The 16,847-nt window shown below is 39.2% G+C and overlaps 1 protein-coding gene across 8 annotated transcripts in view; it reads right to left on the bottom strand.

Annotated features, from left to right (window-relative positions):
- Positions 1 to 16,847, bottom strand: part of Ssbp2 (single stranded DNA binding protein 2) — a 259,573-nt gene that overhangs the window by 44,874 nt on the left and 197,852 nt on the right. For all 8 annotated transcript variants that reach the window (XM_076552045.1, XM_076552046.1, XM_076552047.1 and 5 more), the window contains one exon: positions 12,456 to 12,515. In XM_076552045.1, the coding sequence (XP_076408160.1) occupies positions 12,456 to 12,515 (60 nt within the window). The remainder of the gene's footprint in view (positions 1 to 12,455; positions 12,516 to 16,847) is intronic.

Raw genomic sequence — 16,847 nt, 5'->3', positions numbered from 1 at the left:
GAAATTAACAATTCTTATAGTCAGGTGACAGCACAATAAATACAACATCCTTTGATCCACAGCCAAGGCAGCCCTAAGACAAAGTTTACAGACATAGGGGCTCGTATTACAAAACTAGAGACATCTCAAATAAACAACCTAGTGATGTATTCAAAATTCTGGAAAAATAATAAGTCAATCTCAAACCTGGCAGATGGAAAGAAATAATAAAAAATAAGACAAAAATTAATGAAATAAAGATTAAAAGAGCACACAAAAACAAAGAGTCAGTTCTTTGAAAAAGTTAGTAATATTGACCAACCCTTAGCTAAACTGGCAAAAAGAAAGAGGAAAAAGACCCACATTAAGGCTACATCTAACAAACCTATAGCTAGTATTATACCAAAATCAAAAATTGCTGATATTATTTCCCCTGAAGACAGGAACAAGATGAGGATGCCTGCTTTTACTTTGATTCAACACAGTGCTCTCTGCCTTAGCTATGGGATTAAACAAGAAAAAGACACACAGGAATAAAATAAGGAAGAAATGTGTTACACTAGCCCCATCTAATCTACACATGAAAGACCCTAAAGAATCATCTAGAAAGCTTTCAGATCTAAGAAACATTTTAAGCAAAGTTTTAGAACACAAAATCAATAAACAAAATGATTTACCCTTTGCATATATGAACAATAAACTCCCAAAGAAATTAGAAATATCTTATTCATAGTAGCTCCCAAAAAAGTAGCTAAAATAAACCTAAGCAAGGTTGTAAAAGACCTCTACACTGAAAACTTCATCATCATTAAAAAATGACAGAAAAGAAAATACTAGATGATGTAAATAATCTCTGTCTTCCTTCCTGATCATCAGATATTAGGAATTAATGTCATGAAAATAGCGACAGTACTGGAAGTGGTCAACAGACTGAATGTAATTCCCATCAGGATTCTGATGTCATTCTTCACAGAGCTGTAATAAAACAATCCAAGAATTCATATAGAACCACAATAGGCCATGTTTCTGGTTAGTTTTATGTCAACTCAACATGTCATTTGTGAAGAGGGAAGTTCAATTGAGAAAATGCCCCCACCAGCCTGGCCCATTGACAAGCCTGTGAGGATTAATTTCTTAATTGATGACTCATATTGGTGGGTCCAGCTCACTGGGACAGTTCCACCCCTGCGGAAGATGCTGGTCCTAGATGCTCTAAGAAAGCAGCCTGAACAACCCACGAGGACACCAAGACGTCAGCAGCACTCCCATAGCTTCTGCTTTGGTGTCTGCCTCTGGATTCCAGCCTTGTGTTCCTGCCCTGACTTCTCTAGAGGTTGGAGTGTTAGCAGTAAGGTGAAATAAACCCTTCCCTCCACCAAACTGCTTTGGGTCATGGTGTTTTATCATGACAAAAGCCCCAACTAATACAAAATTGGCAGACTTGACCATGTATTTTTGGGAGGATTGTGCTGGAAATGCCACTGAGTGCTCAGAGCTCAGTGGACCATTCTGTGGGAGCATGGAAGATACAGAAACCAAAACAATACAGATGATGGAGACCTAGCTTGTGATGTTTCACAGGAAATACAGACTCTAACCAGGCTATCTGAGTGATATATTTTAAATGAAGGCCATGGCACCTAGAAATCAAGAACTGACTTTGATTACTAAGACACTTTGCTTTGTGTGGACAGTCAATACAGATTAGCTGGAACTGATAAATTAGCAATGATTAGGAAGCGATCAGCATCACTGAGGTAAGATCTTCTGGGAAGCAGTTCCTTAGGATCAGTATACAGAAGCTGTGGCCCAGAGCTGGCCAAGGCTGTATCTTGTACCAGCAGCTAAACTTGGTAATATGTAAGAGCTTCCCAGGTGGCACTTGTTTGAAGGTATGAAGAAGGGCTGAGCCTTGGCACTGTATGGAAGGGCTGGTCTTTAGGAGAGGCTACCAGTGAAGGTACAGTCTCAGTTTCAGGAGAAGCCACATGATTAAAGGGCTTACGGAGATATGGAGGCTTGAAGTAATGTGGCAGGTCAGAGTCCCTGAGAGGCCATCAGAGGTTACTAGTGAATTGGCAGCCCGAATGCAATGGAGACCCCAACATTTTGGAGATGTCAGTATCACAGGACAATGACCAAAGACAGCAGCCACTGCAGAGTGATTCCAGGTTGAATTTAGAAGATAAGCTATGTGTGCTAACAATGGCAGAGCTGGAGAAATGGAGGGAGTCCTTCAGAGGAGCCCAAAACACGGTGAGTGAGGAGTCCTAGAAGTCAGATGCTGAACTTTTTATACTGTTGCACTTTGGTTTTGTCTGCTTTGGTCTGATTGCGACTGTACCCTGGTTCTTCCCTCTTTGATTAAAAAAGCATGCAAGTTTGCACTCCCACCAGCAATGGAGGAGTGTCCCCCTTGCTCCACATGAGCTTTCAGTTGTGTTTTTAGTCTCAGCCATTCTGACAGGTATAAGATGAAATCTCAGAGTCGTTTTGATTTGTGTATCAATATGGTGGTTTCTCAGAAAACTGGGAATCAATCTACCATAAGACCCAGCTATACCACTCTTGGGCATATACTCAAAGGATGCTCAATCCTACCACCAGGACACTTGCTCAGCTATGTTCATAGCAGCTTTATTTGTAATAGCCAGAACCCGAAAACAACCTATATGCCCCTAAACCAAGGGATGGATAAAGAAAATGTGGTACATATACACAATGGAATATTACTCAGACACTAAAAACAATGACATCAGGAAATCTGAGGGCAAATGGATGGAACTAGAAAAAAAAAAATCATCCTGAGTGAGGTAACCCAGACACAGAAAGACAAACATGGTATGTACTCACTCATAAGTGGATATTAGCTGTAAAATAAAGGATAACTCTACTATAATCTACAGACCCAAAGAGACTAGGTAACAAGAAGGGATGGGGGGGGGACACCTGGATCCCTCTGGAAGGGGAAATAGAAGAGATTTCGTGAGTGGAGGGCAGGTGGGTGGGAATGGGAACATGAGCGATCAGGTTGGGGTGGGGTAGGAGAGAGTACTGAAAAACTACTGGAGGGGGTGCAGTTTGGGGTCAGGCAAAAACGTGGCACAAGGGAATCCCAGGAATCTACAAGGAATACCCTAGCTAAGACTCCTAGCAATATGGATACGTAGCCTGAACTGGCCACCTTCTGTGATGAGATTGGTACCTAGTCCAACTGTCATTAGAAAGGCTTCATCCAGCAACTGATGGAAACAGATGCAGACCCACAGCCAAATATTAGGCAGAGTTTGGGGAACCCTGAAGAAGAGAGGGAGGAAGGATTGTAGTAGCCAGAGGGGTCAAGGACACCACAAGAAAACTCACAGAACCAACTAACCTGGGCTCAGAGAGACTGAACTGACAACTAGGAAGTCTGCATGGGACTGATCTAGGCACTCTGCATATGTGTTACAGTTGTGTAGCTTGGTCCTCTTGTGGGACTCCTAACAGTGGGAATGGGGGCTGTCACTGACCCTTTTACAGGCTTCTGGGACCCTACTCCTCATACTGGGTCACCTTGTCCAGCCTAATACATGGGGAGGTGCTTAGTCTTATTGAAATTTGATATGACATGCTTTGTTGATATCCATGGAAAAGCCCGCCCTTTCCTAACAGAAACAGAGAAGGAGTGGATTGGGGGATGGGTGGAACAACTAGGAGGATTGGAGGGAGGGGAGACTGCGGCCAGGATGTAAAATAAATAAATAAAAATTTAAAAATGCAGTAAGTCAAAATCCAGGTAGAATACTTTGCCTTATTATGTGTCTCTAAAGTTTGCAACTATTAGACACTGGAGAGCTTCTGTACTCTTATAAAGGACGCTTTGTCCAGAAAACAAACAAAAAAAAGAAAGCACGTAGTTTAGTTTTGATTTTACAGGAGTCCACAGCTGAGAGACCTTGGAATTTTAGAGAGACTTGGAATATTTTATGCTTGGATATTACTGAGAAACTCTGGATATTTTCTAGAAACTTTGAACTTTAAAAAAGACTTTGGATGTTTTAAAGAGACTGCATTTTTGAAGTGTTTGAATTTTGAAAGGCTGTGGGACTTTAAAAAGTTGGAAGGTTTTAGATTGTAAAAGGAATGTTAATATGCCATCTTGAAGGTTCTAGTTGAATAGTCACGTGTTTTTGTGCCAACTTCACAAGAACTCAACTGTACTGGCTACTTTTATGTCAAACTAGAGTTATTTGGGAAGGTAGATCCTTAGCTGAGAATATGTCTCCATCAGACTGGTCTGTAGTCATGTATTGTACATTTTCTCAATTGATATGCATGGATCCAGTTTCCTGTATGTGGCTCCAGCCCTAGACTGGTGGTCCTAGGTGCTATAAGAAAGCAGACTCAGCAAGCTACGAGGAGGAAACCATCACACTCTAGCACTCTTTCACAGCTCTTACTTCCGTTCCTGCCTTGAGTTCCTACCCTGACTTCCCAAGTGATGGACTGTGACCTGGAAGTCACATGGAATAAATACTTTCCTGAAGTTGTTGCATGTCATGTGTTTTAATCACAGGAAAAGAAACCCCAACTAAGACAACCATGAATAGCCATGAATAGCAATGCAATCCTAGTAGAAAGAACCTAAGTGGAGGCAGCTATATAGACAAAGACAGAAGGACACAGGGATATGGAAAGGCAAAGCAGTGTAACAGAACACAGGACCTAGAAATCAAACAACGATGCTAACAGACACCTAATTTTTGACAAATGGCCCAATATCCACAGTTTATAAAGAACTACAAAAATTAAACCACACACCAAAGAAAATTTTGGCTATCAACAAATGGGCTAATGAAATCAACAGTTAAAGAAAGAAAGAAAGAAAGAAAGAAAGAAAGAAAGAAAGAAAGAAAGAAAGAAAGAAAGGAAGGAAGGAAGGAAGGAAGGAAGGAAGGAAGGAAGGAAGGAAGGAAGGAAGGAAGGAAGGAAGGAAGGAAGGAAGGAAGGAAGGAGAAAGAAAAGAAAGAAGGAAAGGGAGGGAGGGAGGGAGGGGGGAGGGAGGGAAAGGAGAAGAAAGAGGGAGAGAAAGAAAGAAAGAGAAAAAGAAAGAGAGAAATAGAGAAAGAAAGAAAAGAGAAAGAAATAAAAGAATGAGAGAGAAAGAAAGAAAGGGAAAGAAAGAAAGAGAGAGAGGAAGAAAGAAAGAAAGAAAGACAGACAATTGGCTAGTAAATATTTTTTAAAGAGTTCAAAAATCCCTAGTCATCAGAGGAAGCAATTTAAAACTACTTTGAGACACCATCTCACGCTGGTCAGAATGGCTATCATCAAGGAATCCAACAAAAAACGGTGCGGTTCTAATGAAAGAAGCTTTATACATTCCCGTGGAGCAACACTACCACATCAGTGTGTAGGTTTCCCCAAAAGTTAAAACTATAACTACTGTATGGCTCAGCTACACCAACCCCAGGCACATGCCTAGAGGAATCCATATCCTATGGCAGATATGCTTGCTTATCTGTGTTTATTATTATTATTCTATTCACAATAGCAAGGAAATAGAACCATGGTAGATGTCCACTAACCAAGGAATGGATAAAGAATATGTGGTACATAGTGAAGTATTGCTCAGCTATAACAAAAAGAGAAATCATGGACTTTGCAAGGAAATGGATAGACTTGGAAAGTATACTATTAACTGAGGTGACTCAAATGCAAGCAGAAAAAAAGCATGTCCTGTCTCATGTGTGAATCCTGGACTGTAACATATGTGCATGCAAACATGTGATGTGATGTAGCATGCGTTTGTGTAAACATGGCTCAGGCCCAACACGCAGTAGGAAGGAGATGAAAGAGGGTAAAACAGGTGATAAGGAAATGGAGGTGGGCAAATGCACACACAGGACAGGAAAGGGGCAAAGGGTCTGGGGTGAGGAGGCTGGGGTGGGGTGGGGGGAGGACCAGGCAGATAAGTGGGATAGAGAGTTTACTCACACACTTGGTTAAAAAAATGACGTAAAAGCTGGGTGGTGGTGTCACACACCTTTAATTCCAGCACTCAGGTGGATCTTTGTGGATTCAAGGCCAGCCTGGGCTACAGAGTGAGTTCCAGGAAAGGCGCAAAGCTACACAAAGAAACCCTGTCTTGAAAAACCAAAAAAAAAAAAAAAAAAAAAAAAAACTCTCTCTCTCTCTCCCCACCTCCTAATAAAGCTCTAAAAGGTTAAAAAAAAAAAAACAGAAAAGAAAAACAATGATTTAAAAGATCTAATAGCTTGCATGCTAATTTAAAAATAAAAACTAAAAGTTAAAATGGATTTTCAATAGTAGAGTCACTGATCTATGACTTCACTGAAATGGTGCCCATATCTATAGATCTCACCAAGTATCTTTTTCTGAGGTGGATTTTGTATAGATTATTACATTTCTAACCAAGTGTGTCACAATGCACTCTTACAAATGCACCTAAGACAAAATGACTAGGACACAAAGGAATATGATGTGTCTGAAACACACATTGTACCAGAAAATGTCAATAGAACCAATGACTTGATCTGGGAAGCCCAGGCTGGATCCACAGTGTGAGCTTTTCTTGGGTTGGGAAGAGAATGTAATGTTTTGTTTTGTTTTCAAACATATTGCGCTTTTTTTTTCTTCCTCTGTCTTACAAGAGGAGAAATAATTGGGGGAAACACATATATACCAATATAACTCAAATTCAAAATCATAAGGAAATAATATTCTTTTAGTTAAACTTCAAATAATTATTTCAAACAAGATTAGTATAATTCCCATGAAGTAAGGGGATTCTATGATCGAGAGTGGCCTTCTGAACCGGCCAGGGAGGCAGCTTTGCCTGTTCTGCCGTTAGCCTTACACTGAGCAGGTGCACTGGGTTTCTGTGTAAGGTCAGATACTGAGACTTTCCACAGTGGCAGCAGCGCGGCCATGTTACCTTCTCAGTGGAAGGCATCCCTCTGGATGCATCTGAAAACGTCTTACATTTCATTCTGATAGCACTAAATCAAAGCCAAACTTCATATGCAAAAAGTTGAACGAGGATTTAAAGAATACCTGCAAAGGGGGCATGAAGCAGTGCTTCCCCTCAGTAAGAAAGCATGCTGTGAAGAGTGTGCAGTCTGTCTGAAATGTAAGCAACTTGGGTAGACGGTGCTATAGTAAAATTTCAACTTTTCAGTGAATGTCTACATTTTTGCTTTCTGAGACAAAAACCTCACTATGCAGCCTAGGCTGACCTTGCATTCATGGCACCCTCTTGCCCCTGCCTCTCAGGAGATGGGATTGCCACTGTCTAAACATCTCTTGCTTTGCTTCAAATGTCAGCTGATTTTTTTTTTCTTATCTGAAAAGTTCTTGCAGGCTGCAAGAATATATTATAGAGATTCAGATTAATCACAGGAAAAGAAACCCCAACTAAGCCAACCATGAATAGCAACGCAATCCTAAGTAGAAAGAACCTAAGTAGAGGCAGCTATATTGATAAAGACAGAATGACAGAGGCATAACTTTGACCCACCAAGGGTCTGTCAAGAGGCAAGCCAATTATTATGAATAGTTGGTGCTATCCAACCTTTAAAATTTCAGCTGTCTTCCACTATGAAATTCTTGCATGCCCAAATATTTCCAGACCTGCTGAATTCCTAGGTTACTAACTAACTCCCCTGGTGAGCCTAGGGGACAAGCTGGCTGTAGATGCATAGCTTTGCTTCTTGTGCAAATGAAGCTCAGACCATTCCCTCCCCTTGAGGCCTGGTGGCTCTCCATAGCAACTGACTGAGAACAAAAGAGGTTTTTACATATGAAGGTGGAAGGTAGAGTGGAGGAATGTTCCTGAGGAGGCAGAGAACTGTATGCTGTGCTCAGGGAAAGAAAGGGCAGGCATTTTCTGTAGAAAGGGACAGAACAGCATGGTGAGACAGACAGAAGAGAGGATGACAGAGGTTCTGTAGAGGGTGAGCAGATCTCGTGCAGAGTTTTCTGAGTGCCAGGAGTAGAGAGTAGCAGAAATGGAGAAAGAGGATACAGAGGATGAAGATGAGGCTGGAAGCACAGGAGTTTAGTCGTTAGCAGGACTATGAAGTAGGGAACCAGACAGAACTGAAGCTATGAAGACACGATTTCATCCCAGAGAAATAAAGTAGATGGATACAGAGGTTGGTTCATCTAGATTTATTCTTGTCCTGAATGCCTGATAGAGCTATAGCTGTATTGATAGAATTTTGTCTTAGAGGAATAAAATCAACACACATAACACACACTGCATAGTGTATATAGATTTTTTGCCTCAGATATCCCACTCTGGACTTAGCTACCTTTGGGCCCCTGGGTATTCCATAAAAAGTCATTAAGTCTTTTTAGGATTAACTTATCCTTAGTGTCCATTCTATCTGTTTTCTTCCCATTAAAGGAATAATGCATTAAATATTTAAGAAGGTTAATCTTATTCAAACTATAACATTTTCATTCCTTTATATATACAGTTAGTGTTTTCTCTAACTACAGGTACAGAACCTGCTCAATGGGAACTATAGACACACTGAAATTTTCAAATAGCAAAATCATTCATAATCCTACCACTCAGAAATAAAGGATATGGTCCTTAGTCTTCTTTTGCACAATGTGAGTGTATGTGATGGGAACGAGCTTGTACAATGACATGGCTGCAATGATGCATTTCTTACATTGGTTAATACATTCGCATCAGCACTTGAGTAGATTTTATTCCACAGGTTATTTTTAACATACATATACAATTTCACTATTTGCGTCATACTTTAACTGCTCATCTATATTTGACAGTTATTCCTGAAGATCTGGATACTATGTTCAAATGTTTGTAGAGAATTAAATTTAACCTTGGCATATAAAATGGACAATAGGGTGGGCTCCATGTACTCTCAACTCACATATCTATTTTAAGAATGGTGAGAATTAAAGGCAATAAGACATAGACAACAGCTTATTCTTTTGTTTTGTTTTTTGTTTTTCAAGACAGGGTTTCTCTGTGTAGCTTTGGAGCCTGTCCTGGAAATTTCTTTGTAGACCAGGCTGGCCTTGAACTCACAGAGATCCACCTACCTCTGCCTCCTGAATGCTGGGATTAAAAGTGTGTGTGTGCTACCACTGCCCAGCAACAATAGCTTATTCTTCACTCAACCATGAACAGTTTATATATTGTTTGGACTGCATAACAGTGTTGGATAAATGCTGTGGACTTTTATGTTCAGGCAGTTTATACATGAGAAATACGAAAATACGAAGAGCTACTTCACTTAAGGTTATGGATGTTTCAACAACTGAAGAGGGCCCCTTCTGAGAGGAATCAGTTCCGGCATAAAACTGTGAGCCACAGGTATTTTGTGGATTTAATTTTTGCTCCATGAATCTCTTCATATACATTTATTCTCTATACTTTTTTATAGAGAATATTGTATACTTTTGCTATCTCTTACCATTTTAGACATGATTGCCCATTTCTGTATTTTCAACACACTGGCTCCATAACATATTCCAAATACCCAGTCCTATCAATAAATAGCATAGCAAATAGTATAAGCTGTTGTAGAGTTAATACAGAACCATAAAAATATTTCAGAAAAACTAAAATATGTAACTTAATAATTAGTAAATATAAATTGTAAAGGTCCTGTTCATTAAAGAGTACTTTTCACATATTCCAAATGACTAGCCAAGGCCAATGAAAAGGGATGCTTCACTTTCTGTTTCTACTTTGTATACTCTACTAACAAGAAAAACATTTCATTATATTATAATCAACTTAAATAAAGCATAAATATAAAATGTTAATATATTTGCTCAATAGATGTTATTACAATTAGAAACAAAAATGCCAATTCTGCTTTAATTAAGAAATAGTTTAGTTGAAAAGCATCTGTCTGAACAGGTTATTCACTTAAATATATTAAACGCATCCAAAACAACACTATTTAAACTATTAATGTGATTATATCAAAAATAGTGAAAATGAAAATTAACCTAAGTTTAGATAACGGATGTCTGAGTTAACATAATTCAGTGGAAGGCTGAGGCAGGAGGGTGGAGAGGAGCCACTTGTAAAGAATGTAATGTTCAAAATGCATCAACGGAAATGCTGTCAAGTTCTACAGGAAAACACCCTTACAGTAAGATCTGTTACTTTCGATTTCTGATTACTTCTTTATAAAAACAGTCATTACTTGGTTGTTTTCAAGAACTTTCAAATACCAGACTCCACCTTAACCTGAGCGCTCAGGAGGATGAGGCAGAAGGATCAAGATTTTGAGGTCAACCTGGGCTGTTGAGTGAAATTCTGCCATAAACAAAAATTTAAACGATCTATGTAAATATAGGTTGTTTCAATGTGTATTGTATTTTGTTAATTTTTTATAGATTATGAGACTTAACACAGTATCTTGTGTGTGTGCATTCATACTGTCTGTGAATATGTGTATGCATGTTATCACATGTGAGTACATGTGTGTGAATGCACATGTAAGCACAATATGGTGAGGACAGAGGTGGATGCCGATGTCTTTCAATTGCCGATGTCTTTTAATTACCGAGGCAGGGTCTTTCACAGAATGTAGAGCTAGCCAATGGGGTCAACAGTCTCGCTAGCCAGCTTCTCTTGAAGATTCCCTCATCTCTACTTCCAATTTCCACAATGTCAGAACCACTAATCAAATCCAGCTTTTAGACGGGTTCTAGGATTCGCCCACGGTCCCCGTGCATGCCCCGTGGTCCCCGTGCATGCCCCGCGGTCCCCGTGCATGCCCCGTGGTTCCCGTGAATGCTCCATGGTTCCCATGAATGCCCCGCAGTCCTCGTGCGTGCCCCATGGTGTCATATACATGACACTGGAATGGCTTCACATGACTAGAATTCTAGTAATTACATCATGTTTTCATCATCACAAGGATAAAGATATTTTCGTAACATATTTATGCTGGAATTTCAGTTTCCTAATTCAGATTTTCAGAACTCTCCTAGATATATGCAAAATATAATGCTAGGGAAACACCATGAAGACTCCAACAGAAGGTATAAGGTTTCATTCTTAAAAAATGAAAATTAAAAGGTTCATGCCCTATGTAAGTGTCTGTTGATACACCCAGGTTCATCCACACGGAAAAACAAGGTTCCTACACGGTGGCATCTATGTACTTCTCTACTGTCTCATGGCCTGTTCTCTGACCCAAGAAACAAATGCACATTCAGTCTGCAAGGGACATATGAGGACTGCTGAGCCCAAATCAGGGACAAGCTGGTGCTGGCTTTTCTGCTTCCTTCCCCAGGAGGAGAACCTGGGGGCTGGCACTTCCTGCAGCATCCCACACAGAGAATGCCAGAAATCTGGGGCACTTCAAAGATTTAGATAGCATCATTTCTCTTCTCCCCTCCTCTCCCTTCCTTTATTTTTGTGTTTTTAAGACAGGGTCTCTCTACACAGCTCTGGATGCTATGGAACTCACTACGTAGAGCAGGCTGGCCTCAAATTCACAGAAATCTGTCTGTCTCTGCCTCCTGGGTGCGGGAATTAAAGATGTGCACTATCAATGCCAGGCTCAGCAAAATTTCAGTAACAATTTGGATAAGAAAACCAAACTTTTGTTGCTACAAGTGATTAATAAGTGCAACTTTCTTGTTCCATTTTTGATAGCGAAAAATACAGAAATAAAAAGTAAAGAATGGAAAAGAGAACTTAAAATTATTTTATTCTGGGATAAAACTGACAAATGACATACTGTTAAGCATCAAATCTCTTCTTTTACAACATTCAAGTCTACACACCACATCATAAAACTCAACCGTAAACTCTTTACAAATAAAAAGGTGCCTTGTTCTTTTTAGTAAATAAGAACCTATAGTGTTGATTAAAAACCACATGAAAATGAAATATTTAGAAACTTAGAACTCTTGAAATAAAAAACTGGAAGATCACACACACACACACACACACACACACACACACACACACACACACACACACCCTGTAAGATTTATTGTTAAATATTTAGACTTAGCCCTTCAAGATGCAGCTAGTTATGTGTTGACATGCCATTATATCAAGACACAATGTATAGGAATTTTATACCATAGAAAATAAATCAAAGTATGTTATAGACAATTTCACTGAGAGGATGACCAACATTTAGCAAAATTAGCTCCAGAAGTCAGCCCATCATTTTCTGGAAATACGTAGATAGTATATACTACAGGGTTCCAAGCCACACACACTATGACTCCTCCAATCTATAAAGGTATGTAGAGAGTCACTGATGAAGCATGGGGATATCCATGATCTGTGTTCCACGAACACTTCCCAGAAAGTCAGTCAGCACAGGGGCTGCCTCTGCAACCTTCAAGCAGACCACACGTTACAGAGCAGCAGCAAGTGGAGATAACAGATGCTGTTAGATCCGATATTTCCAAGATCTTCTTAAAAAATTTAAGTAGCGCAGACATCTTACCTGATTAGGTATCCTCAGTGGGGGTCTTGGGCCTCCAGGGTACCGAGGGGACATAAAAGGCTATTGAAGACAAACAAACAAACCACAAATCAGGACAATGTAAAATACAAATCTAAAAACAAACTATTTCAAAAATTCAGAATTAATACAAATCATACATCAATTTATTTTCCTATGTGGCTGTTTTCAGCAGAATGAAACCTTCCAAGGAAAGCGTCATCCTGTTTTTTATTTTGTAGAATATCTGAAAGTTTTCCAAAGAAAATATGAAACCATAAAAGATTATTAACTATACAATTCAAAATATAAATTTCTAAAATAAGGATACCAAAGACAAAATAAAGAACCCATAACTATTTGAAGAGGAGGCTTGATGGTTACTGCAGTATACAAGATAAGTTCTGAATGTATACTTTTGAATATATTATAAATCTTTATTATCAGTTTTCAATAAAAATTTAAAGTCAAATTTCATTCCTTCATGGCTGTTCCCTATAAGATTGCAAAGAACTTTGTTTTCTAAGAGTCGTCTATGGTCAAAAATACTTTGTTAGCTTTTTCCCATTGTGAGTTTGTTATTAACTATAAACTTTAAAGGTAAAACTCCTTTCCATATTTTGATTGTAGCATATTTTGAACTCTATACATTTAAACAAAAGGGAAATTGTCTTCTTTTAAAAGTCATGCTAATTTATGTTGTTGGAGGAAACGCAGGTTCCTCTAAGTTGGGTTAAATCTTTCAGTAGGAAACTGAGTATCTGGGAGTGTCTTTGCAGCCAATGCCTACAGGGAAGTGTCTAATACTTGACTCCTTAGACTTGGGTGTTCATTTTTTAGAGGCCACTAAATTATTCAAAATTTATATTTTATTATACTTTTAATCACTAGCAAAGTAATTATAATTTTTCTGATTTATATATTAATACTATTTCTTAAATATAAGATCCTTTACATATAAAATAAGCAAGTGTTTATTTCTAATGGGCTGCATATTAATTAAAATATCAAGACTAGTTTAATGTATACTAAGAGTCAATTTAGTAGATAGCAAGTATATCAAGTTCACAACATTTTACTTTATTGAACCTTGCATTTATACCTTTTATAAATCAGAAATCAGGTCTGCAGCAATAACTCTCGAGAAAGCTCTGCCATGCAGATCTGTTTCTATAGTCTATTTTTCCATCTAAGAAGCCAACAAATGAAGGTTACGATGAATAGGCGGCTTGCTTTGCTCTTTGCGCTCTTGTGTGTCACTGTGTTCCCAGGAGACCACTGACTGGGCAGAAGTGGAGGACTGTTCAGGTAATAGAGTTACCTCCAGCTGCTAGACCTTAAGTAGACTTTCCTATGTTAACAAAGTTGATTATAAAAAGGTTTAGCTTTCATGGACGTGACCAGAGTCTGCTCTCCTCTTCACTGGAGAAGCTATTCTAAGTGACTTGATAAGTAACTCCATGCTACCAGCTAGAAGCTTACTCCAATATCCAGGCTCTGTTCTTTTCTAAATTATCCAATTTTACTTACACAATTACAATGGTCAATTCTGGATTCACTTCTAAATTTACTAATTAGGTACTATATTATTAGTTCTATAATAGTTGCCTTTCTTTACAAAGTGATGTTTCATGATATAAGTCATAAATTCAAGGTATAATATCAGTTTACTGAAATATGGAGAAATAAATATAACCTACTAATAATTCCTACTTACGATAAAATCAGTTGGAAATGGAGTAAAGTTAAAAAAAAAAATGTGAAAAGTATCACTAAATACCAAATGTTGGGGTAAATAACTGTTCAGTACCTTATTTGAAATATAGCACTTGGGAATGATATGATCACCCAATGTGAAAAGATGTCACAGTGTTAATGTCATGGAATATTTGACCTCTAGACTGAATTATGAATCAGTCTATTTGAATGAGATTATGCATACCTTTCTATCTGTCTTACAGAAGTTACCTGAGGCTGCTGGGAGAGAGCATCACTATGTAGTGACTAGGGATGTATAGGTCCTTGTAAGACAATATTGAGAGATATAGACTGGCTTAGACAACTTATTTCCTCATATGCCTTCCTCCAAAAAAATCACTTTGCATTTTGGTAAAGGCAGGAAGGACAGGAGACAGGGAGAGAGGAAAGGAAAGGAGACGGAGGAGGGAGTCACAAATCAAGTATCTTCACAAAGCATACATGACAATAAGTCTAGCTCATTTTGATTTTTAGAAATATTTCTAAGTCATAAAGAATGCTTTGGTGGCCGGGCGGTGGTGGCGCACGCCTTTAATCCTAGCACTTGGGAGGCAGAGCCAGGCGGATCTCTGTGAGTTCGAGGCCAGCCTGGGCTACCAAGTGAGCTCCAGGAAAGGCGCAAAGCTACGCAGAGAAACCCTGTCTCGAAAAACCAAAAAAAAAAAAAAAAAAAAGAATGCTTTGGTGAAAGCTTTCTTTAAAATTGGTGCTGATATAAATTCTAAATGTTCAGACCAATCCTAACTCTAAGGTAGCTAACAGCCACCTAAGTCTTGACTGTCCAATGAGTTAGCTTAGCAAACACAGCATTAGAGGACCAGATTGTCTGCAACGGATCAGCTGAGCGAATTCTATACTGGCATCTGTACTTCACCATTAGGAAGGCAACTTAAATTAAGCTACAGTAAAAAACTGATCTAGGCCAGAGATTATCCACTGGTAATGTGAGTTACACGTGTTCATAGACATGTTAGTACTCTCTGCATTCCTAATTTAGGACAAACATGTTCTTCAAAGACTCCTTAACCCTGAAAATGAGCTTATTCTTTATATCTGAGGCAGTTTGTTTTGTTTAATTTTGGTTTTTGATTTAAGTAGGGCATCAAATCCCTGGGAAAAGTTATTTATAATGTATGTGAAAAAAAATCTGTGAGTCTAGAGCTTGGATGCTAGTATTTGCTTCATAACTAATTAGTAGGTTGGCCTTGAGCTGTAAGCTCTGGGGGCTGCAGTTTTCTTAACCTTAAAATGAAGAAGTTGGAACAGATAATTTTTAAAATTCTTTACTAAACAAGGGATCCATGATTCTGGGATAAGTCCTTTCCACTTTGCCTTTAAATACAAAGACTCGTATACTTTGCAGCTGTAGACATTCAAGTCGTGTACGAGTGGGGAGGGGTGAGGAAAAAGGCATATGTTTCTAAGACACAAGCCATCTTTATCAAAGAGTCGGAGAAAATGACCATGTGTTCTAGAGTAAAAGAAAAGCATGGTTAAGGAAGAAATACAGCCACAGACAATGGCGCTCACTGTCACGAGGCATTAGAGGTCAACCAGGGACACAACAGAAGTGCCGACTGATCTGAGAATGCGGTGATGGGGTCCCTCATTTGACAAGTCACTCACAGGGCACAGGTTTAGGTGGCCGGATCTGCCAGTGAACAAAGCAGATAAAGCTTACTGTTCTCTCCCTGGGAGTCTTCAAGGTTCACCATGTTATTATTAGTCTAAGATATAATTTTCTGGAAAAATGCTCCATGCACCAGTCCTCTAATTTGGAACAAATCGAATGTTCTCTTCAGCAAATGTCAAGTGCCAATGAAAGCACCAAGAGGATAATACTTCACTCTGTCTTCCCGGGAAGCCGACTGCATCGTCCTTACTGGATCAAAATGCAGCTCTAAGTGACTGCAAAGCTAGATAAGGTTTCCAGTTCTGCAACTGGTCCACCTGTATAACACACGATCATCTGGCTCGCAAAGTTCTTTCTGCGTGTTCCCATTATCAACATGTGCTTTGGGTGTTTGTGTTGCACAGAATTCCTATGATGAATCCGGGATCTCCAGCGCAAAGCTATTTGAAGACGGCCTGTGGGGTCGGGGTGGAGCTGTCCTGAAGAGTCTGCTGTCTTAAGGAAGAGGCAGAGAGAGATGACTGCCCCACTGTGAGCAAATGGCTGTCTGCCCACTAAGAAGGAACTGAACACAAGGCTGCTTGGATTTTTAGTTTTTTTGTGGGTATTTTATTTTTGAGACAGAATCTCATAGCTCAGAGTAGCCTTAAACTTGCTGTGGAGCTGAGGATGACTTTGAATTTAGGATTCTCTGGCCTCCATCTCCTGAGTATTGGGATGTAGGTGTGCCACCATTCCAGGCTAACTGGGTGATAGAAGATGGCGCTTACTTCATGTAAACATATGACAAAACACTCTACTAACTGAGCTATGCCCTCAGCCCAGCTCCTTCATCTTGACTATTCTTAGCATCAGGACTATGAGGAATAAGTCTGTCGCTTAAATCATCTAATCTACAGTATTTTTGTTATAGCAGCCCAAACTGACTAAACCTAAAAGAAATGGGCTAAAGAAAAGCAGGAAGACTACAGATATATGATATTAGAAAATCACTGTGTGCCGAC

This window comes from Peromyscus maniculatus, chromosome 15 (genome assembly GCF_049852395.1).
Source record: "Peromyscus maniculatus bairdii isolate BWxNUB_F1_BW_parent chromosome 15, HU_Pman_BW_mat_3.1, whole genome shotgun sequence".
Taxonomy (NCBI): Eukaryota; Metazoa; Chordata; class Mammalia; order Rodentia; family Cricetidae; genus Peromyscus; species Peromyscus maniculatus.
This window is presented reverse-complemented; position numbering and strand designations above follow the sequence as displayed.